Genomic DNA, 27,576 nt, shown 5'->3' with positions numbered 1-27,576 from the left:
AGTCGAACGCAACCTAGTCTCCTTGGATAACCGTGAAAAAAATGAAGCAAGTATTGTATTGTGTTTTTAAAAGAAATAAAGTTTCAAATCAAAGGTAAAGATACCCACACCCTTTTCTGTTCCCAATCCGTTGTGCGTATGATTTACCAAAACTGTGTTCCAGAGTTTCTCAGACCTTTGATCGAAATTTGCTAATTTTGATAAATTGATATGTATCACTGAATGGTATTTTCCCGAACTCTAACTTGGACAAAAAATCCCGAACTCTAACTTGGACAAAATCAGAATATCGAAAAAAAAACACTAGAAATAACAAAAATAGTAGACCAAAATAACATAAAAAGCGTTAATTTTTTTTTCAGTTCGGGGGTGTGGGTAGGTGCTGGTGGGTGGGGGGGGAGGTTGGTAGGTGGTGTTGGGGGGTAGGTACATTGGGGTTGGGGGGAGGTACGTTGGGGGGGTAGGTACGTTAGAGGGGGCGGTTAGGTACGTGGGGGGCGGGGGGTTGAGTTTGTTTTCGGGGGAGGGGGGTAGGTAGTTAAAAGGGATGAATTTTTCTCAAATTGACCTCTTCACCTTGAATTACAGACTGTTACCAATTGCTATACATTACAAACGAAGCTACTGTTAAAGTCCAATGTTCGAAAACAGAAGTCAACAATCAAAATTGGAGGTAAATGCTCGAACACAAAGAAGTCAAAATTCAAGTCATGAATAAACTTGCTGTCTGTTAACAAAAAAAACCTGTAGAGTCTCAATACTCCTCTTCGAGTCGTAAAAAAACATGCATGGCTGTATATCTATCTAGACATATTAGACTTCTGCTAATAATGTTAATGGTTTCACTCGGCCTTGCCTTCTTTTGAGGCCATTCATAACTCGATACCGCAAAAGTAAAAGTCAAATTTACACAATTTTTGTATCCGGGTTTCTTAATAACAGGAATTAGACAAAATCCAAACATTTGAAATCGTTTGTAGCACTTACGATGAATACTCCAATATCATATTAGGGTGTACGAACTATAACTGGAGCCTAAACTGTGCGTTAATTAGCTTTCACTTGAAAATAAAATTATCCACAAGGATAATTCGTTTTCCATTTAATTCAGGATTTTTGAAAAATCATAATTTGGTTTAGTTGATCAGGCTCAGTATTCTCCTCAGATTCTGAAACTGTTTCCTTCCCCTGTCGTTCTTTTATTTGACCAATTGCAGCTGATAAAAAACAGGATCTCTTCAGTTTGTGCCCCCCCCCAGCTTAGTGATCGCATATTATTTGCACGTACCATATTTTTACATAATGATTTACTATGTAATGGCACCTGCTCTGTAACTGGGGGGCGCATAACGAACTGGGGGGGGTACAAACGGATAAGATCCGAAAAACAATATAATAGCATATAACTGAGCAGTAAACGTATTAGTTACTTGATTCTGTTTGAAATCACTGAGAACTTCTGGCGTTTATCGAGAACCGTGATGGAGTTCCAGATGAAAAGACAAACTTCCGAAGTGACTTCTGCAGTGTCACGTAACCTAGCGGGTCTTTCCCATTGGAGAACCCCCTCCCCCCTCTTTTTGGTCAGATAACCTATAGCCCCCCCGCCCAATCATTGTAAATATACCATAATGGAGGGCTATAATTTCATGGGGGAGCATAATGGGAAAGTCCCGACCTAGCTCAAAACATGCTTTTTGCACGCTTTAAAAAAACAAAAGTCAATGGGAGTCAACTTCTGACTATGTATTAGCAACTTCTGTCATCTTATCATTTGGCCGTGCAGAACTTTGGCATTTTTTAAAGTGCATGGGCGTGTTTTAACTCCCAAAGTCATAATCAGGGCAGATGCCTAAATTTTTTACCATCCCCCCATCAAATTAGAGGGCATATACGATTTTACCATTTACACCCTCAGGCACACGTGTTATTTTGTTTTACAAAGTATTGTGCTACAAAACAACAATAAGTAAGTGGGGGGCGGCATTAAAACAACGGGGTGATTTATAGATCTTTTTTCTATTATCGGTCTTCTCAGTGGTTATGTTACAGAACATGTGACAATACAGAGTAATTCATTATAAAAGAAGATGGCGTGTAAGCTTGGGGGTTTCCAAATGATTTGCACTTACCAGACTGGGGCAAACGGAAGCGATCCAGAAAAATTGGGGTGGAAAAGAATGGGAGGAAACAGTTGCGTGTGTTTTTATGCTTTACAAATTCCGGGTCTTTCCCATAATAGCCCCCCTCCCTACCCCCCCCCCCCCTGAAATTTTATAGAAAATTATGGTATAATTACCATGATGGGGGGCTATAGGTTATCTGACCAAAAAACAAGGGGGGCTATAATGGGAATATTATATTTTTCACATTTTAACGTGCTATATATCAACACAAAAAACACTGGGTGGTTGGGGGGGGATGGGTGGACCGAGAAGATCCCAAAAAACTATTACTGATGCTTTTTGTTGGTATCAAAATTTATTAATTTCCGACACTATTCTTAGCTATTTCTAAGCGGGGGGGGGGGGGGGTTGTTCTTTATTCACGTACAAGGTTGAAGGTAGAGGTCCGAGACGGAAGTGACTTTTGATGTACAAGAAGTGGTTACGTTGTTTTCAGACAACTTAAAAGTTCTGAATTTTGGTTCAAATCTGGGTCTGGTCAGAAGTCACTTCTGCCTGGGATGTTAAATAGAACAATTTAGTAGAACAATTTAGAACATTAACTACTACCAATTGGTGGATACGAAAGGGAGGAGAAAAAAGATTCAGAATCAGGTAAATACAACATATGACGGAAATAGTTTCAAAATATTACAAAAGAACATTTTTCTAAGGCAGCGAAACGTTTTTGTTGCCTTCCAATCTGTGTAACGATAAAAAAACCCATACCTATAGACCCCAAATTCGTTACTTAGATTAACTTCCGAGAAACTATGATACTTTTCAACTGGGCGCACAGCCAGGTGCAGATTCCTGTTAACGTCCGCCCGTTAGCATTGGAACTTGACAAATGGCGAAATGGAGCACTTCGCCCTCGCATTCGTAGTCATCCAGGCCTAAGAACTCTGGTTGTCTGTCTGGACGACTCTGGGCCGTACATAATTCATCCCGCGCGTCCAGAGCATTTCCAGGCTGAGATTCGTTGCGCCAGAGATCATGCGGCATTATCGAATAACTTCCGAATGTCATTCTGTATAGGTTTCTATCTCTGCGCTTCGCAATTTGCAATTCGCTCAAATCTTCATCTTGGGTCTTCTCTACCTTTGTAAACCGGTAGTAGTCTGTCCAAAAGCCAGACTGGTTGTTCATATTAAGTCCCAGTCCATTCGCCCAGTTCAGTATTATTTCAAGCTCCGGCTGTTTGAAACAAAAAAGGATCTATTCTGTCCCCCCTTCCAGCTTCGTGAGCATATGTCTTTACGCCCCCAGGCGCACGTGCTATTTTTCACATTTTAACGTGCTATATATCAACACATAAAAACACTGGGTGGTTGAGGGGGATGGGTGGAATGAGAAGATCCCAAAAAAACTATTAATGATGCTTTTTGTCGGTATCAAAGTTTCAAAGTTTATTCATGTCCGACACTATATCTAGGTCGTTCTTAGCTATATCTAAGCTGGGGGGGGGCAGAATAGGTTCACCGTTGTTCTTTATTCACGTACAAGGTTGAAGGTCGAGGTCCGAGACGGAAGTGACTTTTGATGTACAAGAAGTGTTTACGTTGTTTTCAGACAAATTAAAAGTTCTGAATTTTGGTTCAAATCTGGATCTGGTCAGAAGTCACTTCTGCCTGGGATATTAAATAATATATAAAAAACGGAACAATCAGAAATACTTGATGAGTAGTATAAAAAGCTGACAGGGGTCTCAACGGGGGGGGACACTATGTATTAAGATTGGAATTCAGAAAAAATACGCGTTCTGTAGAATTTTTTGACGTTCAATGAAGTTTAGAGTAAAACAAAGCCAGACCATATCATTACTCAAATCTCAACACCAGTAACTACAAACACAAACTCAGGTTTTAATGATAATTCGGCTGATTTAACATAACAAAGAAATTTTCTTTTGAAAAACTATTAAAATCTTATCAAAGTATGGGCTGACTCTATGAAAAACTCCTTACGTCTACGCTGCAGACAATTTGAAGAACAAAAATTAAATAAAAGTTAACTGAGGTATAAGAAACAACTTTTTTCAAGCACAAGTAACACTAATTGTTCTCGAGCGCAACAGAATAGGGCTCGTTTGATAGTGCAAACTAAATTTAGAGGAAATGAGTCAAAGAGTTCAAAAGATTGAACTATTCACGCACTATGGTCATCCAACTATTCAATTTCAGTTGGATTCAGCTGCCAAATTAATTCAGGAACAGGAACAGATAGAGGATCATGCCGCTTTTCACCTCACGTACAGCACTCTGCTTGAACAAGGCATGTTTTGACAAATTTTGGATGATGCTTCTCAATATAAAGTTAAAACTACCAAGAACACCAAATTTGACGGAACTTCAGTTGAAAGCACAAAAAATATTGATTGAATAAAAAGCTCTAAATAACTGTAAAAAACAAAAAAATCTTCGAAGTTTTTTTTCTTCGAGAAAACACTTCAAAAAGTATCATAGATACAAAGAGCAATAAAAACATGAACACCAATATCACAAGGGGGTACAGTTTGCTTCCCAGAAAATTTTTTTATAACAATTAAGCAAGAATAGTAAAATTGAATTGTTAAAAAGTGTTAACTGAAGACAATCATAGCCATCAGATATTAGTCCGCCTATTGCAAACTCAAAAAAAATCAACATGACTACTTCCTACCATCGAACTATAAAAACAGTATCATTTTTCATGTCTCAGATCAAATGGGACACAGCAGTCAACAATGAAAGCATAGATATCTACAATGCTATAGATACTAACCATTGAGTTTTCAAAGTTACGTCAATAATTCTTCATCCTCCAGTCGGCGACAAAAAAGGGGAATCCGTCACTTGGATTAAATGTTTTTGACAAAGTTTTGCAAAAATGGCGAGAAAAACAGCGCACGTCAGTGCACTAAACGGAAATCTGTCTCCGGATTGAAACTGGGGCACTTTACAACAGGGATCTTCTGAGACATGTTTGTAACAGACATACAGTGAACAACTTATAAATGAAGATGTAAAGAGAAATGAAGTAATCGAAGTCCCAACTTTTTCGACAAAACTGAATTCAGTCAGCAACAGAGGACTATTGAAACCAACCAGTTCAGCGTTCATACAAGCCCAAAACACTTGAGTGCCTAATAGAACAAATCTGCCATTCAATAACTTTCAGAGCGCAATAAATACTACAGATAGTCCACCTCCGGAGTCATCATTAATGGAAAAAAAATCCATACAAAAAATTGTTCTCTAGCAAAATTTTTTTTAAGGAAGAATGCAACGAAGCTGCAAGTTTTAGCAGACAACACGAAACACCAACAATCGCTATAACATAATCATTACTTAACAACGCTACCAATTCCAGATATTCTTTTTTTATCAAAAGCAAACAAGCAAAAGAAAAAATTTTTTCCATTCAAACTTGAATGAGGAAACGATTCAAACTCGAATGAGAATAACAGGGCCAGACTAAAACCCAGCAGCTGTCAAACGGGGTCACCTTACTGACGTGACAAAAATCAACATAATAGACATCCCCCAAAACCACTCTCATCGGCGCGACTCAGTAAATAGCATAATTCGGGGTTGAGAGATACAAGGACAACTCCAATTTAAAAAAACCAAAAAATCACTCCAATTCGGCAGAACAGGAAATTCAACAACCCAATATTACCGCAAGAGCTATTTGTCACAAGAGCAAAAAACAGCACATAAGTAGATCTTGACCAATGATAGAGAAAGATCATTGAAAATATGACTGAAAAGATACAAAGGGGATCCTTTCAATTTGCAAGAGTGATATTGCTATTGTAAATCAAGAAACCATGGCAGTGATTCCAATTCCGATGCACATACGTTGAACTATCTCAAAACCACCCTCACAGACCAAGGAAAAGAAAACAGTCTTCAATACGCATACAATACAGATGTTGTTGTTGCTACGAAATCACAGCTTTCGCACAATTTTCACGGCCTATTTCTAAAGTTCATCTCGTTTGTTTAAAAGGACTTTAATGTTAGTTGATTGAATTTAGGAATGAACTTATCTATAACTATGTTTAATCTCGTACTATTGCGTGTAAGACTTCCATCAAATTATAGTGTTATTGCTGGCTTTTTAATTGAAAATTCAACTAGTTTAATAATTTAACCGCCGATTCCAAAATCCAGTAATCCCTCATCGCCAAAAGTCTGAAGTTGATTAAGAAAAACCCTATGCCAAACAAAAGCTAACTGCTCTTTGAAACAACTACATATGGTTCTAAATATAACATTTTTACCCTGTTCAAACCGTTTGGTTAAAATAATTAAGGCTTTAAAAGCATCTAAAAGATAACGTCTACTTATTCCTGATTAGCTGATAAAAGTCAATAACTACATTGTAAATTTCAGGTAACTGCGCATTTTCATTCAGGTGCCTCAGTCGTTGATGGTTAGTTTGAGGCTTTTGATTTCTTGTATCTATAGCCAATGACTGACCAAAACCATCTGGTTATAATAAAAATAACACTTCAAGGTATTTGAAGAAAAACATGCGATTTTTTAGAAAAAAATCTACTTATTCACTTTAAGTGCTAATAGACACACGTGGGAGTATGATGCGATTCATTTCGTTAAATACAAGAGTGGCTTAGAGTTAAGCCTAACCACATGCTAAATCACATAATCTTTTCTTCCTAAAACCGGATTGTTGTACAAAATTTCGCGCCAAAATTTTAAAAACTATGCGAAAGTATAGAATTTTTTTGAGTCTTCACAGATTCTAAGTTCCTGGGTTCAACAATTCAATGATGATCTTTGATGTCAATGCTTTTGATGAATAGTGGTGCTAACATTGCTGGCCCTGATTTTATCTTGGAAACAGCAGCATAGATTACTAGCACCAGTTTCACTTCTGGACGACTGAAATTTCCTCGTGGCTTTTTGACTCTCGCTGATCAAACGACACAGCCGTCACCAGAGAAATCTTTGTGACTCGTTCCAATTTGTGCACTGTTATTTTTGCAGCATCGTCCATCATCCAATCAAATTACCTTTCTTCTAAGTTACAAATGTTTAATTTAGACCAATTTTGGTCTCTGATTCGGTTTGCATGCCAATCTTTTCCAGATTATATTGGTCTTCGCTTTAGTTTTTTATTCTTTTTCTCAGATCTTGCTTGCTCGATTGCTTGCTCTTCAGGACGAATACTCGTATTAAGTACTTTATCAGTGGAGGTTTGGTTATCAAAGTTTTCTATTATATCTTTCTTTCAATTACGTACTACCCAGGTTGAGGTCCAGACCCAAATTGACTTCTGATCAGACCCAGTCGAGCGCACACCCGTGTGTTCCCAGACCGAAATTACAGGGTCTTTTCCGAATTTCGAGCGCACTACGGTCTGATCATGGTCTGGAGATGGTCTGATCAGAGGTCATTTTGGTCTGGAAAGTCTGATCATAACCTCTTCGAGCGCACTTGGGTCTGATCATAAAGAGTTCGAGCGCAATTGGGTCTGATCAGAAGCGCATTCGAGCGCAATTGAGTCTGATCATAAACGGTTCGAGCGCAGTTGGGTCTGATCAGAAATGTTTTCGAACGCAATTGGGTCTGATCAGGGACCATTTCAAGCGCCTTATTTTTTTTCATGTTTTTGTTTCTTTTTCTCTACTGAGAGATGTTGGCTCTGCCAAGAGGCAACAAAAAAGCAGCTCTCTGATCAGAGACTAATCTAAAGTCCGATAGCTCTGATCAGAAAAAAAGGAGTCCAGCCGATAGCAAATGCCGGTCCCCTTCAGAGGAAATTTTGATTAACTGGAGACCACGGTGTTTCTTATGGAAAGCTGTCTAAACTCATCCATTGAGTCAGAAATATACACTGAACGGTATAGTAAATAAAATTTGTTCTCAACAGTTGGGTTTCGTATTCTTTAGCAATACTTTTATAATTGGTTTTTCCTTACATGAATTAAATATTGCAAACATCAGGTTTCATGAAATGAATATATTATAGCTAATTAAGAGATTTGTTCATAATTAAAATCTGTCTCTGATCAGACTATTTCGAGCGCACTTCAGTCTGATCAGAACTGGTTTCGAGCGCGCTTCAGTCTGATCATAAATGACTTCAAGCGCAGTTTGGTCTGATCATAAATGCTTCGAGCGCAACTGGGTCTGATCATAACCTCTTCGAGCGCACTTGAGTCTGAACATAGTCTGATTAAGGTCTGGGCAATGGTCTGATTTTGGGTCTGGACCATGGTCTGGAGATGGTCTGATCAGAACTCCTTCGGTCTGGAAAGTCTGATCAGAACACTTTGAGTCTGGAAAGTCTGATCAGAGATAATTTCGGTCTGGAAAGTCTGATCAGAGATAATTTTGGTCTGGAAAGTCTGATCAGAGATAATTTTGGTCTGGAAAGTCTGATCAGAAGCAATTTTGGGTCTGGACCTCAACCTGGGTAGTTTCTATTGGATTCCACCAAATTGTGAGGCTCTAGCTGGGTTGGTTTTCCATTTAGTTTTTCAGCTTTTACTTGCTTAGGCGCTAATTTTTGTGCAGCTGTCACTCATTGACGTATCTGAGAAAACTAGTCCAGCATTGAATCTTGTCAAGGAGGCTTGACATGACTCTGTGTCTCATGACTGTGGCACATTAATTTGTATGACAAATACAAGTGATAACTGACTCTGGTAGTTAAATTGGTTGCTCATGGATTTTGACTACTCCGAGAGATCCTTTTTGTTTAATGTTGATCCTCGTGAAATATGCAAAAATAACAATTAATCTAAAGCTTCAATATCACTTTCAGTTATATGGCCCGACTAATGTGGTTGCGACTTGGAGTTCTAAATTTGGAACTGTCATGTGGTTGACAGGTACTACACGGCAGTTTTGAATCAGATAAGCAAAGTTTAACGTTACTCTAAATTGCCGATATGCAAATTTTTCCTTCTGAAGATTTTGTAGACACTTGAGATCTCAAATTTATGCATCTGTTGTTAAATTAAATTTGCTTAATTGACAACGTTTCTCAAAACTCTATGTCTTCTGGGACTTGAATTTTTCGCCAGTTGTCATCTAAATCTTTAGATCGAATCCACCATGATTTTCTTAGTTTCCTCATAAATTCCAGTTCATATAGATTTCAATTGTTTTTCGGGGTTTTGACTGATTTGAGGAAGCTCTCGATGTAGAGTTTTTGTCGGACAGTGTTGGCGAGATTTTGGTTGTTGACTGAATTATCGTTTGCTACTGAATGTCATGCGCAGATTGCACAATTCACGAACTTTTTTCCCCACCAACATGATTTGTGTACTTGTGCCTTTCGTTTGCCTGCACTTGATCTCTTTGATATGGGAGGTTTAGAATTCGGCGGTCTTCGATTCAGACAGCAACTTGCAAATGCATTGCTTTTTTTACTTCTGATTTGGCATACTGGGAAACTCCAATGCATTTCTGGCTTAGGTAAGTTTTTGTCATATAGGGCAATGCTTTGATTTAGGGCGTGCACTACATACTGCTGTTTTTTTAAGGCTTGCAAAAATTTTGTGGCAAAAACGGTTGTTGATTGTGTTTAGATTGACTTAATTCATTTTGTTCAACAATCCCAACATGTCCTATTTCTGTCAATGGGTTTACTGGTGGCACTTTTCTATAGGCTTTTTTATGAGTTTCTAAAAGCGGTGTTTTAAGGAGATCACTTGCTTGATCGTAGAGTAGAAATTTCGAAACATCATGTTTGTAATTTCACGTCGTTTTCTCAGAAATACATTATTGCATCTTTCAAAGGTGAAACGTTTTCATTGGTGATCTCCTACGTCTTCATTGCTCCTTATTCGCTCTTCAAATCATCAGGAACATTGCAAAGCAGGCGTACGACTCAAAATGTTACCTTTTATTTAAATGGTGCGTTGAATTGTCATCTAGTGTTGTAGTTGAATTTTTTGCGAAGTTTACTGCATGCTTTCCGGTTGCGGGCCATTAAATTCCAACTCAATTTTTGACCAAACTGCTGGTGGATTTTTCGAAATTTAGCGCTCTAGTGGTAATGAAGTTAAAACTGTTTTTCCCGAGGTTGAAAGTACTTTCAGTTACATTTGAAATATGAGAATCTCTTATAGGCTTCAAGCCTAAATGCAAGAGTAGCAAATGGTAACGGTCTTTCAAAACTTGCAACAAACCCATTGAGAGTTTCTCATGAACAATGAATTGCGCTGTCGTCATCAGGCGAGGCTTCTCATGGACTCAAACAGCAAGTTTTCTATTTTTGTGTTGAAAACTTCTAATCCATTGATCTCCGCTGCTGACAAAGACAATTTCTCCCCCGAACATAAAATTGAGATTAATCTAATTTTTCTTCATATGAACTGAGTAACAAAGAATCCAATTTGCTGGCGCTTCAGAATTAAATTTGTTTTGGTCTGTTTAATTTGTACCATTGGGAGTCCTCATTGCGTGATGTTGGTTACTACTGAATTTTTAGCGTCTGAAATTGTTGAAGTAGTCTCCGTTCTTGTGAACTTAAAAAGCAAAACTATATTGAGCCACCTCATGGAATTGGATACTATGCCCGTTGTCATTTTGCACTTTTTTGACTGGTGATCTGGTCTCGAACAATTGAAGTACTGTCGTAACGTCTTGACATATACTCGTTTTTCCAAATCAATAGTCCGATCTTTTCACAATCCCGAATAGCGTCTTTTACGTCTTTGGAAAGGCAGTGGAAGTATATAGAAATCCTTGGGACGTCAACCCAACGTCATCAATGTAATAGTATATGTTTTCTGCTTATCGCTGCTTGGGAACTTAATTTTGTCAAACGACAAATTTGTTTGTCCGTGATAACAATTTTCACAAATAACACTTTTGTGACGACATTTGTCAATACTGCTGGGAAAATTGAACTGAATTGGATGATGGATGAAAAATTTTTGTCATTTAGGTGTTGATGATTACGTCTGATCTACTGGATTTGAAGCTTGACAGTATCGGTTTGGGCTGAACTCCAATCATGCTTTTGCTGCTTTTGCTTGACCCGTAATAATGATCTTTAGATACTTCCACTGTTCACAACCTGTTGATATATGACTTCCAAATTCGTTTGGTTCAGTGTGCTTCTTGCCCCACCAACATGATTAGTGTACTTGTGACTTTCATTTGCCTGCACTTGATCTTTTTGACATGAGAGTTTTAGAATTCAGCGGTCTTCGATTGGGACAGCAACTTGCAAATGCATTGCTTTCATGACTTCTGATTTGGCATACTGGGAAACTCCAATGCATTTATGGCTCATTTAGGTTTTTATCGTATAGGGCAATGCTTTGAAATTTAGGGCGTGCACTACATACTGCTGTCTTTTTAGGCTTGCAAAAATTTTATGGCAAAAACGATTGCTGATTGTGTTGCGTTCATGTCCTATTTCTATCAATGGGTTGAATGGTGGCACTTTTCTATAGGCTTTTTTATAAGTTTCTAAGGGCGATGTTTTAAGGAGTTCACTTGCTTGATCGTAGAGTAGAAATTTCGAAACTTCATGTTTGTAAATTCACGTCGTTTTCTCAGAAAAACAATTTTGCATCTTTCAGTGGTAAAAGTTTTCATTGATGAACTCCCATGTCTTCATTGCTCCTTATTCGCTCTTCAAATCATCAGGAAAATTTGAAAGCAGGCGTACGACTCAAAATGTTACCTTTTATTTAAATGGTGCGTTGAATTGTCATCTAGTGTTGTAGTTGAATTTTTTGCGAAGTTTACTGCATGCTTTCCGGTTGTGGGCCATTGAAGTCCAAATCAATTTTTGACCAAAATGCTGGTGGATTTATTGAAATTTAGCGCTCTAGTGGTAATGAAGCTAAAACTGTTTTTCCCGAGATTGAAAGTACTTTCAGTTACATTTGAAATATGAGAATCTCTTATAGGCTTCAAGCCTAAATGCAAGAGTAGCAAAAGGTAACGGTCTTTCAAAACTTGCAAAAAACCCATTGAGAGTTTCTCATGAACAAAGAATTGCGCTGTCGTCATCAGGCGAGGCTTCTCAGGGATTCAAACAGCAAACTTTTCTACTTTAGTACCAAAAACTTCTGATCCATTGATCTCCGCTGCTGACAAAAACAATTTTTTCCTCGAATTTGAAATTGAGATTCATCTAATTTGTCTAAAAATAAACTGAGTGCCAAAAATTTCAATTTGATGGCGCTTCAGATCTAAATTTCTCTTTGTTTGTTTAATTTGTACCATTGGGAGTCCTCATTGCGTGAAGTTGCTTGCTACTGAATTTTTAGTATCTGAAATTTTTGAAGTAGTCTCCGTTCTTGTGTTTTCTGCTTATCGCTGCTTGAGAACTTAATTCTGTCGAACGACAAATTTTTTTGTCCGTGATAACAATTTTCACAAATAACCACTTTTGTGACGACATTTGTCAATGCTGCTGGGAAAATTGAACTGCATTGGATGATGGATAAATATTTTTGTCAGTTAGCTGTTGATGATTACGTCTGATCTACTGGATTTGAAGCTTGACAGTATCGATTTGGGCTGAACTCCAATCATGCTTTTGCTGCTTTTGCTTGACCCGTAATAATGATCTTTAGATACTTCCACTGTTCACTACCTGTTGATATATGACTTCCAAAGTAGTTTGGTTCAGTGTGCTTCTTGCCCCACCAACATGATTTGTGTACTTGTGACTTTCATTTGCCTGCACTTGATCTTTTTGACATGAGAGTTTTAGAATTCAGCGGTCTTCGATTGGGACATCAACTTGCAAATGCATTGCTTTCATGACTTCTGATTTGGCATACTGGGAAACTCCAATGCATTTTTGGCTCATGTAGGTTTTTATCGTATAGGGCAATGCTTTGAAATTCAGGGCGTGCACTACATACTGCTGTCTTTTTAGGCTTGCAAAAATTTTGTGGCAAAAACGGTTGTTGATTGTGTTGATGTCCTATTTCTGTCAACGGGTATACTGGTGGCACTTTTCTATAGGTTTTTTTTATAAGTTTCTAAGAGTTTCTATGAGTTTCTAAAAGCGGTGTTTTAAGGAGTTCACTTGCTTGATCGTAGGGTAGAAATTTCGAAACTTCATGTTTGTAAATTCACGTCGTTTTCTCAGAAAAACAATTTTGCATCTTTTAGTGGTAAAAGTTTTCATTGGTGAACTCCTATGTCTTCATTGCTCCTTATTCGCTCTTCAAATCATCAGGAACATTGCAAAGCAGGCTTACGACTCAAAATGTTACCTTTTAGTTAGATGGTGCGTTGAATTGTCAACTAATGTTGTAGTTGTATTTTTTGCAAAATTTTCTGCATGCGTTCCGGTTGCGGGCCATTGAAGTCCAAATCAATTTTTGACCAAACTGCTGGTGAATTTTTCGAATTTTAGCGCTCTAGTGGCAATGAAGTTAAAGCTGTTTTTTCCGCGTTGGAACCTACTTTCAGTTGTATTTGAAATGTGACAATCTCTTATAGACTTTAAGCCTCATTGCAAGCGTAGCAAACGCAATTGGTCTTTCAAAACTTGCACAAAGCCCATTGAGAGTTTCTCATGAACAATGAATTGCGCTGTCGTCATCAGGCGAGGCTTCTCATGGACTCAAACAGCAAGTTTTCTATTTTTGTGTTGAAACCTTCTGATGCATTGATCTCCGCTGCTGACAAAGACAATTTCTCCCTCGAACATAAAACTGAGAGTCATCTAATTTTTCTACATATAAACTGAGTAAAAAAAATCCAATTTGCTGGCGCTTCAGAATTAAATTTGTTTTGGTCTGTTTAATCTGTACCATTGGGAGTCCTCATTGCGTGATGTCGTGTGCTACTGCACTTTTAGCATCTGAAACCGTTGAAGTGGCCTCCGTCCTTGTGAACTTAAAAAGCAAAATTATATTGAGCGACCTCTTAGAGTTGAGGACACTGCTCGTTGTCATATTGCACTCTTTCGACTGGTGACCTGGTCTCGAACAATTGAAGCACTGTCGTAACTTCTTGACATATACTCGTTTTTCCAATTCTTTCAATAGTCCGATCTTTTCACAATCCCAAGTAGCATCTTCTCGGTCTTTGAAAAAGCGTTCGAATTTCTTAGCGTTTTAGGCCTACAACACAACGTTTTTAATGTAATAGTATCCGTTTTCTGCTTATCGCTGCTTGGGAAATTAATTCTGTCAAACGACGAAAAATTTTCTTGAATAACCACTTTTGTGACGACATTTGTCAATGCTGCTAGGAACATTAAACTGCACTGGATGATGGGTAGATATTTTTGTCAGTTATGCGTTGATGACTACGTCTTATCTACTGTATTTGTCGCAGATGGTATCTGAAGCATGACAGTATGGATGTGGGCAGAACTCCAATCATGCTTTTGCCGCTTTTGTTTTACCCGTAATAATTATCTTCAGATACTTCCACTGTTTACAACCTGTTGATATATATGACTTCCAAAGTGGTTTGGTTTAGTGTGCTTCTTGCCCCACCAACATGATTTGTGTACTTGTGACTTTCATTTGCCTGCACTTGATCTTTTTGACATGAGAGTTTTAGAATTCAGCGGTCTTCGATTGGGACATCAACTTGCAAATGCATTGCTTTAATGACTTCTGATTTGGCATACTGGGAAACTCCAATGCATTTTGGCTCATGTAGGTTTTTATCGTATAGGGCAATGCTTTGAAATTCAGGGCGTGCACTACATACTGCTGTCTTTTTAGGCTTGCAAAAATTTTGTGGCAAAAACGGTTGTTGATTGTGTTGATGTCCTATTTCTGTCAACGGGTATACTGGTGGCACTTTTCTATAGGTTTTTTTTATAAGTTTCTAAGAGTTTCTATGAGTTTCTAAAAGCGGTGTTTTAAGGAGTTCACTTGCTTGATCGTAGGGTAGAAATTTCGAAACTTCATGTTTGTAAATTCACGTCGTTTTCTCAGAAAAACAATTTTGCATCTTTCAGTGGTAAGAGTTTTCATTGGTGAATTCCTATGTCCTCATTGCTCCTTATTCGCTCTTCAAATCATCAGGAACATTGCAAAGCAGGCTTACGACTCAAAGTGTTACATTTTATTTAGATGGTGCGTTGAATTGTCAACTAATGTTGTAGTTGTATTTTTTGCAAAGTTTACTGCATGCGTTCCGGTTGCGGGCCATTGAAGTCCAAATCAATTTTTGACAAAACTGCTGGTGAATTTTTCGAATTTTAGCGCTCTAGTGGCAATGAAGTTAAAGCTGTTTTTTCCGCGTTGGAAACTACTTTCAGTTGTATTTGAAATGTGACAATCTCTTATAGACTTTAAGCCTCATTGCAAGCGTAGCAAACGCAATTGGTCTTTCAAAACTTGCACAAAGCCCATTGAGAGTTTCTCATGAACAATGAATTGCGCTGTCGTCATCAGGCGAGGCTTCTCATGGACTCAAACAGCAAGTTTTCTATTTTTGTGTTGAAAGCTTCTGATGCATTGATCTCCACTGCTGACAAAGACAATTTCTCCCTTGAACATAAAATTGAGATTCATCTAATTTTTCTACATATAAACTGAGTAAAAAAAATCCAATTTGCTGGCGCTTCAGAATTAAATTTGTTTTGGTCTGTTTAATTGGTACCATTGGGAGTCCTCATTGCGTGATGTCGGTTGCTACTGCACTTTTAGCATCTGAAACCGTTGAAGTGGCCTCCGTCCTTGTGAACTTAAAAAGCAAAATTATATTGAGCGACCTCTTAGAGTTGAGGACACTGCTCGTTGTCATATTGCACTCTTTCGACTGGTGACCTGGTCTCGAACAATTGAAGCACTGTCGTAAATTCTTGACATATACTCGTTTTTCCAATTCTTTCAATAGTCCGATCTTTTCACAATCCCAAGTAGCATCTTCTCGGTCTTTGAAAAAGCGTTCGAATTTCTTAGAGTTTTAGGCCTACAACACAACGTTTTTAATGTAATAGTATCCGTTTTCTGCTTATCGCTGCTTGGGAAATTAAATCTGTCAAACGACGAAAAATTTTCTTGAATAACCACTTTTGTGACGACATTTGTCAATGCTGCTAGGAAAATTAAACTGCACTGGATGATGGGTAGATATTTTTGTCAGTTATGCGTTGATGACTACGTCTTATCTACTGTATTTGTCGCAGATGGTATCTGAAGCATGACAGTATGGATGTGGGCAGAACTCCAATCATGCTTTTGCCGCTTTTGTTTTACCCGTAATAATTATCTTCAGATACTTCCACTGTTTACAACCTGTTGATATATGACTTCCAAAGTGGTTTGGTTTAGTGTGCTTCTTGCCCCACCAACATGATTTGTGTACTTGTGACTTTCATTTGCCTGCACTTGATCTTTTTGACATGAGAGTTTTAGAATTCAGCGGTCTTCGATTGGAACATCAACTTGCAAATGCATTGCTTTCATGACTTCTGATTTGGCATACTGGGAAACTCCAATGCATTTTTGGCTCATGTAGGTTTTTATCGTATAGGGCAATGCTTTGAAATTCAGGGCGTGCACTACATACTGCTGTCTTTTTAGGCTTGCGAAAATATTGTGGCAAAAACGGTTGTTGATTGTGTTGATGTCCTATTTCTGTCAACGGGTTTACTGGTGGCACTTTTCTATAGGTTTTTTTTATAAGTTTCTAAGAGTTTCTATAAATTTCTAAAAGCGGTGTTTTAAGGAGTTCACTTGCTTGATCGTAGAGTAGAAATTTCGAAACTTCATGTTTGCAAATTCACGTCGTTTTCTCAGAAAAACAATTTTGCATCTTTCAGTGGTAAAAGTTTTCATTGGTGAACTCCTATGTCTTCATTGCTCCTTATTCGCTCTTCAAATCATCAGGAACATTGCAAAGCAGGCTTACGACTCAAAATGTTACCTTTTATTTAGATGGTGCGTTGAATTGTCAACTAATGTTGTAGTTGTATTTTTTGCAAAATTTACTGCATGCGTTCCGGTTGCGGGCCATTGAAGTCCAAATCAGTTTTTGACCAAACTGCTGGTGAATTTTTCGAATTTTAGCGCTCTAGTGGCAATGAAGTTAAAGCTGTTTTTTCCGCGTTGGAAACTACTTTCAGTTGTTTTTGAAATGTGACAATCTCTTATAGACTTTAAGCCTCATTGCAAGCGTAGCAAACGCAATTGGTCTTTCAAAACTTGCACAAAGCCCATTGAGAGTTTCTCATGAACAATGAATTGCGCAGTCGTCATCAGGCGAGGCTTCTCATGGACTAAAACAGCAAGTTTTCTATTTTTGTGTTGAAACCTTCTGATGCATTGATCTCCGCTGCTGACAAAGACAATTTCTCCCTCGAACATAAAATTGAGATTCATCTAATTTTTCTACATATAAACTGAGTAACAAAAAATCCAATTTGCTGGGGCTTCAGAATTAAATTTGTTTTGGTCTGTTTAATTTGTACCATTGGGAGTCCTCATTGCGTGATGTCGGTTGCTACTGCACTTTTAGCATCTGAAACCGTTGAAGTGGCCTCCGTCCTTGTGGACTTAAAAAGCAAAATTATATTGAGCGACCTCTTAGAGTTGAGGACACTGCTCGTTGTCATATTGCACTCTTTCGACTGGTGACCTGGTCTCGAACAATTGAAGCACTGTCGTAACTTCTTGACATATACTCGTTTTTCCAATTCTTTCAATATTCCGATCTTTTCACAATCCCAAGTAGCATCTTCTCGGTCTTTGAAAAAGCGTTCGAATTTCTTAGAGTTTTAGGCCTACAACACAACGTTTTTAATGTAATAGTATCCGTTTTCTGCTTATCGCTGCTTGGGAAATTAATTCTGTCAAACGACGGAAAATTTTCTTGAATAACCACTTTTGTGACGACATTTTTCAATGCTGCTAGGAAAATTAAACTGCACTGGATGATGGGTAGATATTTTTGTCAGTTATGCGTTGATGACTACGTCTTATCTACTGTATTTGTCGCAGATGGTATCTGAAGCATGACAGTATGGATGTGGGCAGAACTCTAATCATGCTTTTGTCGCTTTTGTTTTACCCGTAATAATTATCTTCAGATACTTCCACTGTTTACAACCTGTTGATATATGACTTCCAAAGTGGTTTGGTTTAGTGTGCTTCTTGCCCCACCAACATGATTTGTGTACTTGTGACTTTCATTTGCCTGCACTTGATCTTTTTGACATGAGAGTTTTAGAATTCAGCGGTCTTCGATTGGAACATCAACTTGCAAATGCATTGCTTTCATGACTTCTGATTTGGCATACTGGGAAACTCCAATGCATTTTTGGCTCATGTAGGTTTTTATCGTATAGGGCAATGCTTTGAAATTCAGGGCGTGCACTACATACTGCTGTCTTTTTAGGCTTGCAAAAATATGGTGGCGAAAACGGTTGTTGATTGTGTTGATGTCCTATTTCTGTCAACGGGTTTACTGGTGGCACTTTTCTATAGGTTTTTTTTATAAGTTTCTAAGAGTTTCTATGAGTTTCTAAAGGCGGTGTTTTAAGGAGTTCACGTGCTTGATCGTAGAGTAGAAATTTCGAAACTTAATGTTTGTAAATTCACGTCGTTTTCTCAGAAAAACAATTTTGCATCTTTCAGTGGTAAAAGTTTTCATTGGTGAACTCCTATGTCCTCATTGCTCCTTATTCGCTCTTCAAATCATCAGGAACATTGCAAAGCAGGCTTACGACTCAAAATGTTACCTTTTATTTAGATGGTGCGTTGAATTGTCAACTAATGTTGTAGTTGTATTTTTTGCAAAGTTTACTGCATGCGTTCCGGTTGCTGGCCATTGAAGTCCAAATCAATTTTTGACCAAACTGCTGGTGAATTTTTCGAATTTTAGCGCTCTAGTGGCAATGAAGTTAAAGCTGTTTTTCCGCGTTGGAAACTACTTTCAGTTGTATTAGAAATGTGACAATCTCTTATAGACTTTAAGCCTCATTGCAAGCGTAGCAAACGCAATTGGTCTTTCAAAACTTGCACAAAGCCCATTGAGAGTTTCTCATGAACAATGAATTGCGCTGTCGTCATCAGGCGAGGCTTCTCATGGACTCAAACAGCAAGTTTTCTATTTTTGTGTTGAAACCTTCTGATGCATTGATCTCCGCTGCTGACAAAGACAATTTCTCCCTCGAACATAAAATTGAGATTCATCTAATTTTTCTACATATAAACTGAGTAACAAAAAATCCAATTTGCTGGCGCTTCAGAATTAAATTTGTTTTGGTCTGTTTAATTTGTACCATTGGGAGTCCTCATTGCGTGATGTCGGTTGCTACTGCACTTTTAGCATCTGAAACCGTTGAAGTGGCCTCCGTCCTTGTGAACTTAAAAAGCAAAATTGTATTGAGCAACCTCTTAGAGTTGAGGACACTGCTCGTTGTCATATTGCACTCTTTCGACTGATGACCTGGTCTCGAACAATTGAAGCACTGTCGTAACTTCTGGACATATACTCGTTTTTCCAATTCTTTCAATAGTCCGATCTTTTCACAATCCCAAGTAGCATCTTCTCGGTCTTTGAAAAAAGGTTCGAATTTCTTAGAGTTTTAGGCCTACAACACAACGTTTTTAATGTAATAGTATCCGTTTTCTGCTTATCGATGCTTGGGAAATTAATTCTGTCAAACGACGAAAAATTTTCTTGAATAACCACTTTTGTGACGACATTTGTCAATGCTGCTAGGAAAATTAAACTGCACTGGATGATGGGTAGATATTTTTGTCAGTTATGCGTTGATGACTACGTCTTATCTACTGTATTTGTCGCAGATGGTATCTGAAGCATGACAGTATGGATGTGGGCAGAACTCCAATCATGCTTTTGCCGCTTTTGTTTTACCCGTAATAATTATCTTCAGATACTTCCACTGTTTACAACCTGTTGATATATGACTTCCAAAGTGGTTTGGTTTAGTGTGCTTCTTGCCCCACCAACATGATTTGTGTACTTGTGACTTTCATTTGCCTGCACTTGATCTTTTTGACATGAGAGTTTTAGAATTCAGCGGTCTTCGATTGGGACATCAACTTGCAAATGCATTGCTTTCATGACTTCTGATTTGGCATACTGGGAAACTCCAATGCATTTTTGGCTCATGTAGGTTTTTATCGTATAGGGCAATGTTTTGAAATTCAGGGCGTGCACTACATACTGCTGTCTTTTTAGGCTTGCAAAAATTTTGTGGCAAAAACGGTTGTTGATTGTGTTGTTGTCCTATTTCTGTCAACGGGTTTACTGGTGGCAATTTTCTATAGGTTTTTTAAAAGTTTCTAAGAGTTTCTATGAGTTTCTAAAAGCGGTGTTTTAAGGAGTCCACTTGCTTGATCGTAGAGTAGAAATTTCGAAAATTCATGTTTGTAAATTCACGTCGTTTTCTCAGAAAAACAATTTTGCATCTTTCAGTGGTAAAAGTTTTCATTGGTGATTTCCTATGTCCTCATTGCTCCTTATTCGCTCTTCAAATCATCAGGAACATTGCAAAGCAGGCTTACGACTCAAAATGTTACCTTTTATTTAGATGGTGCGTTGAATTGTCAACTAATATTGTAGTTGTATTTTTTGCAAAGTTTACTGCATGCGTTCCGGTTGCGGGCCATTGAAGTCCAAATCAATTTTTGACCAAACTGCTGGTGAATTTTTCGAATTTTAGCGCTCTAGTGGCAATGAAGTTAAAGCTGTTTTTTCCGCGTTGGAAACTACTTTCAGTTGTATTTGAAATGTGACAATCTCTTATAGACTTTAAGCCTCATTGCAAGCGTAGCAAACGCAATTGGTCTTTCAAAACTTGCACAAAGCCCATTGAGAGTTTCTCATGAACAATGAATTGCGCTGTCGTCATCAGGCGAGGCTTCTCATGGACTCAAACAGCAAGTTTTCTATTTTTGTGTTGAAACCTTCTGATGCATTGATCTCCGCTGCTGACAAAGACAATTTCTCCCTCGAACCTAAAACTGAGATTCATCTAATTTTTCTACATATAAACTGAGTAACAAAAAATCCAATATGCTGGCGCTTCAGAATTAAATTTGTTTTGGTCTGTTTAATTTGTACCATTGGGAGTCCTCATTGCGTGATGTCGGTTGCTACTGCACTTTTAGCATCTGAAACCGTTGAAGTGGCCTCCGTCCTTGTGAACTTAAAGAGCAAAATTATATTGAGCGACCTCTTAGAGTTGAGGACACTGCTCGTTGTCATATTGCACTCTTTCGACTGGTGACCTGGTCTCGAACAATTGAAGCACTGTCGTAACTTCTTGACATATACTCGTTTTTCCAATTCTTTCAATAGTCCGATCTTTTCACAATCCCAAGTAGCATCTTCTCGGTCTTTGAAAAAGCGTTCGAATTTCTTAGAGTTTTAGGCCTACAACACAACGTTTTTAATGTAATAGTATCCGTTTTCTGCTTATCGCTGCTTGGGAAATTAATTCTGTCAAACGACGAAATTTTTTCTTGAATAACCACTTTTGTGACGACATTTGTCAATGCTGCTAGTAAAATTAAACTGCACTGGATGATGGGTAGATATTTTTGTCAATTATGCGTTGATGACTACGTCTTATCTACTGTATTTGTCGCAGATGGTATCTGAAGCATGACAGTATGGATGTGGGCAGAACTCCAATCATGCTTTTGCCGCTTTTGTTTTACCCGTAATAATTATCTTCAGATACTTCCACTGTTTACAACCTCTTGATATATGACTTCCAAAGTGGTTTGGTTTAGTGTGCTTCTTGCCCCACCAACATGATTTGTGTACTTGTGACTTTCATTTGCCTGCACTTGATCTTTTTGACATGAGAGTTTTAGAATTCAGCGGTCTTCGATTGGAACATCAACTTGCAAATGCATTGCTTTCATGACTTCTGATTTGGCATACTGGGAAACTCCAATGCATTTTTCGCTCATGTAGGTTTTTATCGTATAGGGCAATGCTTTGAAATTCAGGGCGTGCACTACATACTGCTGTCTTTTTAGGCTTGCAAAAATTTTGTGGCAAAAACGGTTGTTGATTGTGTTGATGTCCTATTTCTGTCAACGGGTTTACTGGTGGCACTTTTCTATAGGTTTTTTTATAGGTTTCTAAGAGTTTCTATGAGTTTCTAAAAGAGGTGTTTTAAGGAGTTCACTTGCTTGATCGTAGAGTAGAAATTTCGAAACTTCATGTTTGTAAATTCACGTCGTTTTCTCAGAAAAACAATTTTGCATCTTTCAGTGGTAAAAGTTTTCATTGGTGAACTTCTATGTCTTCATTGCTCCTTATTCGCTCTTCAAATCATCAGGATCATTGCAAAGCAGGCTTACGACTCAAAATGTTACCTTTTATTTAGATGGTGCGTTGAATTGTCAACTAATGTTGTAGTTGTATTTTTTGCAAAGTTTACTGCATGCGTTCCGGTTGCGGGCCATTGAAGTCCAATTCAATTTTTGACCAAACTGCTGGTGAATTTTTTGAATTTTAGCGCTCTAGTGGCAATGAAGTTGAAGTTGTTTTTTCCGCGTTGGAAACTACTTTCAGTTGTATTTGAAATGTGACAATCTCTTATAGACTTTAAGCCTCATTGCAAGCGTAGCAAACGCAATTGGTCTTTCAAAACTTGCACAAAGCCCATTGAGAGTTTCTCATGAACAATGAATTGCGCAGTCGTCATCAGGCGAGGCTTCTCATGGACTCAAACAGCAAGTTTTCTATTTTTGTGTTGAAACCTTCTGATGCATTGATCTCCGCTGCTGACAAAGACAATTTCTCCCTCGAACATAAAATTGAGATTCATCTAATTTTTCTACATATAAACTGAGTAACAAAAAATCCAATATGCTGGCGCTTCAGAATTAAATTTGTTTTGGTCTGTTTAATTTGTACCATTGGGAGTCCTCATTGCGTGATGTCGGTTGCTACTGCACTTTTAGCATCTGAAATCGTTGAAGTGGCCTCCGTCCTTGTGAACTTAAAAAGCAAAATTGTATTGAGCAACTTCTTAGAGTTGAGGACACTGCTCGTTGTCATATTGCACTCTTTCGACTGGTGACCTGGTCTCGAACAATTGAAGCACTGTCGTAACTTCTGGACATATACTCGTTTTTCCAATTCTTTCAATAGTCCGATCTTTTCACAATCCCAAGTAGCATCTTCTCGGTCTTTGAAAAAGCGTTCGAATTTCTTAGAGTTTTAGGCCTACAACACAACGTTTTTAATGTAATAGTATCCGTTTTCTGCTTATCGCTGCTTGGGAAATTAAATCTGTCAAACGACGAAAAATTTTCTTGAATAACCACTTTTGTGACGACATTTGTCAATGCTGCTAGGAAAATTAAACTGCACTGGATGATGGGTAGATATTTTTTGTCAGTTATGCGTTGATGACTACGTCTTATCTACTGTATTTGTCGCAGATGGTATCTGAAGCATGACAGTATGGATGTGGGCAGAACTCCAATCATGCTTTTGCCGCTTTTGTTTTACCCGTAATAATTATCTTCAGATACTTCCACTGTTTACAACCTGTTGATATATGACTTCCAAAGTGGTTTGGTTTAGTGTGCTTCTTGCCCCACCAACATGATTTGTGTACTTGTGACTTTCATTTGCCTGCACTTGATCCTTTTGACATGAGAGTTTTAGAATTCAGCGGTCTTTGATTGGAACATCAACTTGCAAATGCATTGCTTTCATGACTTCTGATTTGGCATACTGGCAAACTCCAATGCATTTTTGGCTCATGTAGGTTTTTATCGTATAGGGCAGTGCTTTGAAATTCAGGGCGTGCACTACATACTGCTGTCTTTTTAGGCTTGCAAAAATATTGTGGCGAAAACGGTTGTTGATTGTGTTGATGTCCTATTTCTGTCAACGGGTATACTGGTGGCACTTTTCTATAGGTTTTTTTTATAAGTTTCTAAGAGTTTCTATGAGTTTCTAAAGGCGGTGTTTTAAGGAGTTCACTTGCTTGATCGTAGAGTAGAAATTTCGAAACTTAATGTTTGTAAATTCACGTCGTTTTCTCAGAAAAACAATTTTGCATCTTTCAGTGGTAAAAGTTTCCATTGGTGAACTCCTATGTCTTCATTGCTCCTTATTCGCTCTTCAAATCATCAGGAACATTGCAAAGCAGGCTTACGACTCAAAATGTTACCTTTTATTTAGATGGTGCGTTGAATTGTCAACTAATGTTGTAGTTGTATTTTTTGCAAAGTTTACTGCATTCGTTCCGGTTGCTGGCCATTGAAGTCCAAATCAATTTTTGACCAAACTGCTGGTGAATTTTTCGAATTTTAGCGCTCTAGTGGCAATGAAGTTAAAGCTGTTTTTTCCGCGTTGGAAACTACTTTCAGTTGTATTAGAAATGTGACAATCTCTTATAGACTTTAAGCCTCATTGCAAGCGTAGCAAACGCAATTGGTCTTTCAAAACTTGCACAAAGCCCATTGAGAGTTTCTCATGAACAATGAATTGCGCTGTCGTCATCAGGCGAGGCTTCTCATGGACTCAAACAGCAAGTTTTCTATTTTTGTGTTGAAACCTTCTGATGCATTGATCTCCGCTGCTGACAAAGACAAATTCTCCCTCGAACATAAAATTGAGATTCATTTAATTTTTCTACATATAAACTGAGTAACAAAAAATCCAATTTGCTGGCGCTTCAGAATTAATTTTGTTTTGGTCTGTTTAATTTGTACCATTGGGAGTCCTCATTGCGTGATGTCGGTTGCTACTGCACTTTTAGCATCTGAAACCGTTGAAGTGGCCTCCGTCCTTGTGAACTTAAAAAGCAAAATTGTATTGAGCAACCTCTTAGAGTTGAGGACACTGCTCGTTGTCATATTGCACTCTTTCGACTGATGACCTGTCTCGAACAATTGAAGCACTGTCGTAACTTCTGGACATATACTCGTTTTTCCAATTCTTTCAATAGTCCGATCTTTTCACAATCCCAAGTAGCATCTTCTCGGTCTTTGAAAAAGCGTTCGAATTTCTTAGAGTTTTAGGCCTACAACACAACGTTTTTAATGTAATAGTATCCGTTTTCTGCTTATCGCTGCTTGGGAAATTAAATCTGTCAAACGACGAAAAATTTTCTTGAATAACCACTTTTGTGACGACATTTGTCAATGCTGCTAGGAAAATTAAACTGCACTGGATGATGGGTAGATATTTTTTGTCAGTTATGCGTTGATGACTACGTCTTATCTACTGTATTTGTCGCAGATGGTATCTGAAGCATGACAGTATGGATGTGGGCAGAACTCCAATCATGCTTTTGCCGCTTTTGTTTTACCCGTAATAATTATCTTCAGATACTTCCACTGTTTACAACCTGTTGATATATGACTTCCAAAGTGGTTTGGTTTAGTGTGCTCCTAATCCGGCTCTCAGCGGATCTGTTATGAGAGATGCGTATGGTATCTGGCTCTTGCTTCTGTTTTCATAGACTGGTGTTATTTGCAGGTGGAGTGCCTGTCTAGAGGACTCTTTATCTTGATCTGCCCCACCAACTCTTTTGGATTCGTCTTCAGTATCTGCAGAGCTTCCACATCGGAACAGAGAAATGAGCTCCCGGTTTGAACCCTAAAAGTTTTCACGGGTAGGAACAGAATAGTTTTTCTTGTATGAACTAATGGACGATCTCAAGGAGATCATAGAGAGACAGTGATGGACTCAAAATTCGTTTCTATTGTTCGCTTTCTAACTCTTTTTGACGTTCCCTCAATTGCTGCTGCGCTTCTTGCTTATAGACATCAAGATCTCAAAATTCAACAAATTGTTTGCAGGATTCCTCGACGTACGCAATTTACTTGGCAACGCTGAGTCTTTTATTACCCTTCCACAATTTCTCCTATCGATTTGGAGTCTTTCTCTTGTTTCTAATTACTGTCTCGTTTGAATCTCTTTTGCTGTCTGTTGAAGACTCCACCAGCGGAGTTTTGTTTCTACTTTCATTAGGATGTCCGTGGTTTTACAACGTCTACATAGTTGTTCCAACAGACTCCTAAACCTCCGAGTCCAAGTTGTGGCTTTGACATTTGAACAAATAATCCAGTACTCTAGCTGATCCATTTCGATGCACAATTGTTGATGGTACTCACTTATGTTTTCTGTTTTCAACTCATCTGTCAAAGTTGACAATGGGCCTCAATTGGTTGAACATATTTTATTAAGTTGTGGGACTGCAACGACTCCTTCCGACAACCGACAAGCAATGTACAAAATTTTTTAACATCTTGGAGATGCAGCACTTTGTCACTTAACAATTTCAAAACAAGACTCTTTTTTTCTAACATGCATCTGGTGACCGACTCGAACTATCCAAAACAGTTTAGTTTTAAGCAAAGTTCTGCAGTTGTCTATTGTCTTCTAATTAGTGGTAGGTCTCGAAGAAACATCAATATGCGTTCTCTACTGTGATTATTTTGTTTTGTGTCAGCTAGCTTTCAAGCTTCATGTCTCGTCAGATTAATTGAGTAGACAATTATCTCTTTTTTCTCTAAAATCTTGATTTGTTGACACTTCGTCCAATCAACACTCAACCGTTTTCCTGTGCCCTTCCAGACTTCTATGGCCATCGCTGCTGTGTTTCTATTACATTGTTCTGTAATAACATTTTTTCCCAGCTTGCTTCTTGATTGTGGCGCGGGTCCGGTTCCTTGCCTCTAATCTATTTGACTAATAATTGCGTTGAAACTGATAGTTGCTCCGTCGTTTATAAAGACTGTAGTTCTTGTTGATTGAAGTTAAGAGTATCAAATGATAGTCTATGATTCGTGTCGTGCTGAACTTTGTAAGGCTTCAGTCAATTGATAGTACTGCTGCTATCATAAGACTAAATTTAATTGAGATTCAAATTGGATTCCAAACAAGGAACTACTGCTCCTTGTAACAGTTGCCACTGGATCTCAAATCAATACTAGTAGACTATCCAAACATTTTGGTTACAATTCTAACCAATCAAAACACCATCTATTTTTTTTATTTTTGTTTATCACTGATTGGTTGATTGAAGTGATTGAAGTAACTTTTTACATATAAAGGTCAAGTTACTTTGCTATAAGTGCCTCAGTCATCATTGGCGTTGGTGAGGCATCTGGTTACTCAAATATGTAGTCTTTGACTAAGCATAAAAAGTCAAAGGCTTTACAAAATCTAGCAATCAAATTTTTATTGTAAAATGATAAAATATGGAACAGATCCACTTTTTCCCCATACAAGTGCTTATAGCCTTAATTGTGGTTGTGAGGCAATTCAGTTTGATAGGCTCATGAGTTGCTCAGGGGCTACCCTAGTCACACCATGCATTGATACCTGTGATTGCTCCGCTTGTTTCTTCCCAAAAAAAAAGGTTCTTCAAAATTTCGATCACAATTTGGGAATTTTTAGGTTATGAATTTTTCGATATTTTGCAAATTTTATGTCCGTTGGTTTGATATGCTTTTTGATTCCTTAAATCTAGTGGTTCATGCTGTTGA

At 38.1% G+C, this 27,576-nt stretch overlaps 1 protein-coding gene across 2 annotated transcripts in view; it reads right to left on the bottom strand.

Moving 5' to 3' along the window:
* Window positions 1–39: 39 nt before the first annotated feature.
* LOC142348672 (uncharacterized) overlaps window positions 40–27,576 on the bottom strand; it is a 40,204-nt gene continuing 12,667 nt past the window's right edge. For both annotated transcript variants that reach the window (XM_075400105.1, XM_075400106.1), the window contains 2 exons: window positions 2,946–3,362; window positions 40–152 (listed from right to left, as the gene is read on the bottom strand). In XM_075400105.1, coding sequence (XP_075256220.1) covers window positions 2,982–3,362 — 381 coding nt within the window. In that variant the 3' untranslated portion in view covers window positions 40–152; window positions 2,946–2,981. The remainder of the gene's footprint in view (window positions 153–2,945; window positions 3,363–27,576) is intronic.

Source organism: Convolutriloba macropyga, chromosome 10 (genome assembly GCF_964194025.1).
Source record: "Convolutriloba macropyga chromosome 10, txConMacr16.3, whole genome shotgun sequence".
NCBI classification, from domain to species: domain Eukaryota; kingdom Metazoa; phylum Xenacoelomorpha; order Acoela; family Convolutidae; genus Convolutriloba; species Convolutriloba macropyga.
Note: the sequence above shows the minus strand (reverse complement) of the source record. Positions and strands in the feature narration are given on the sequence as shown.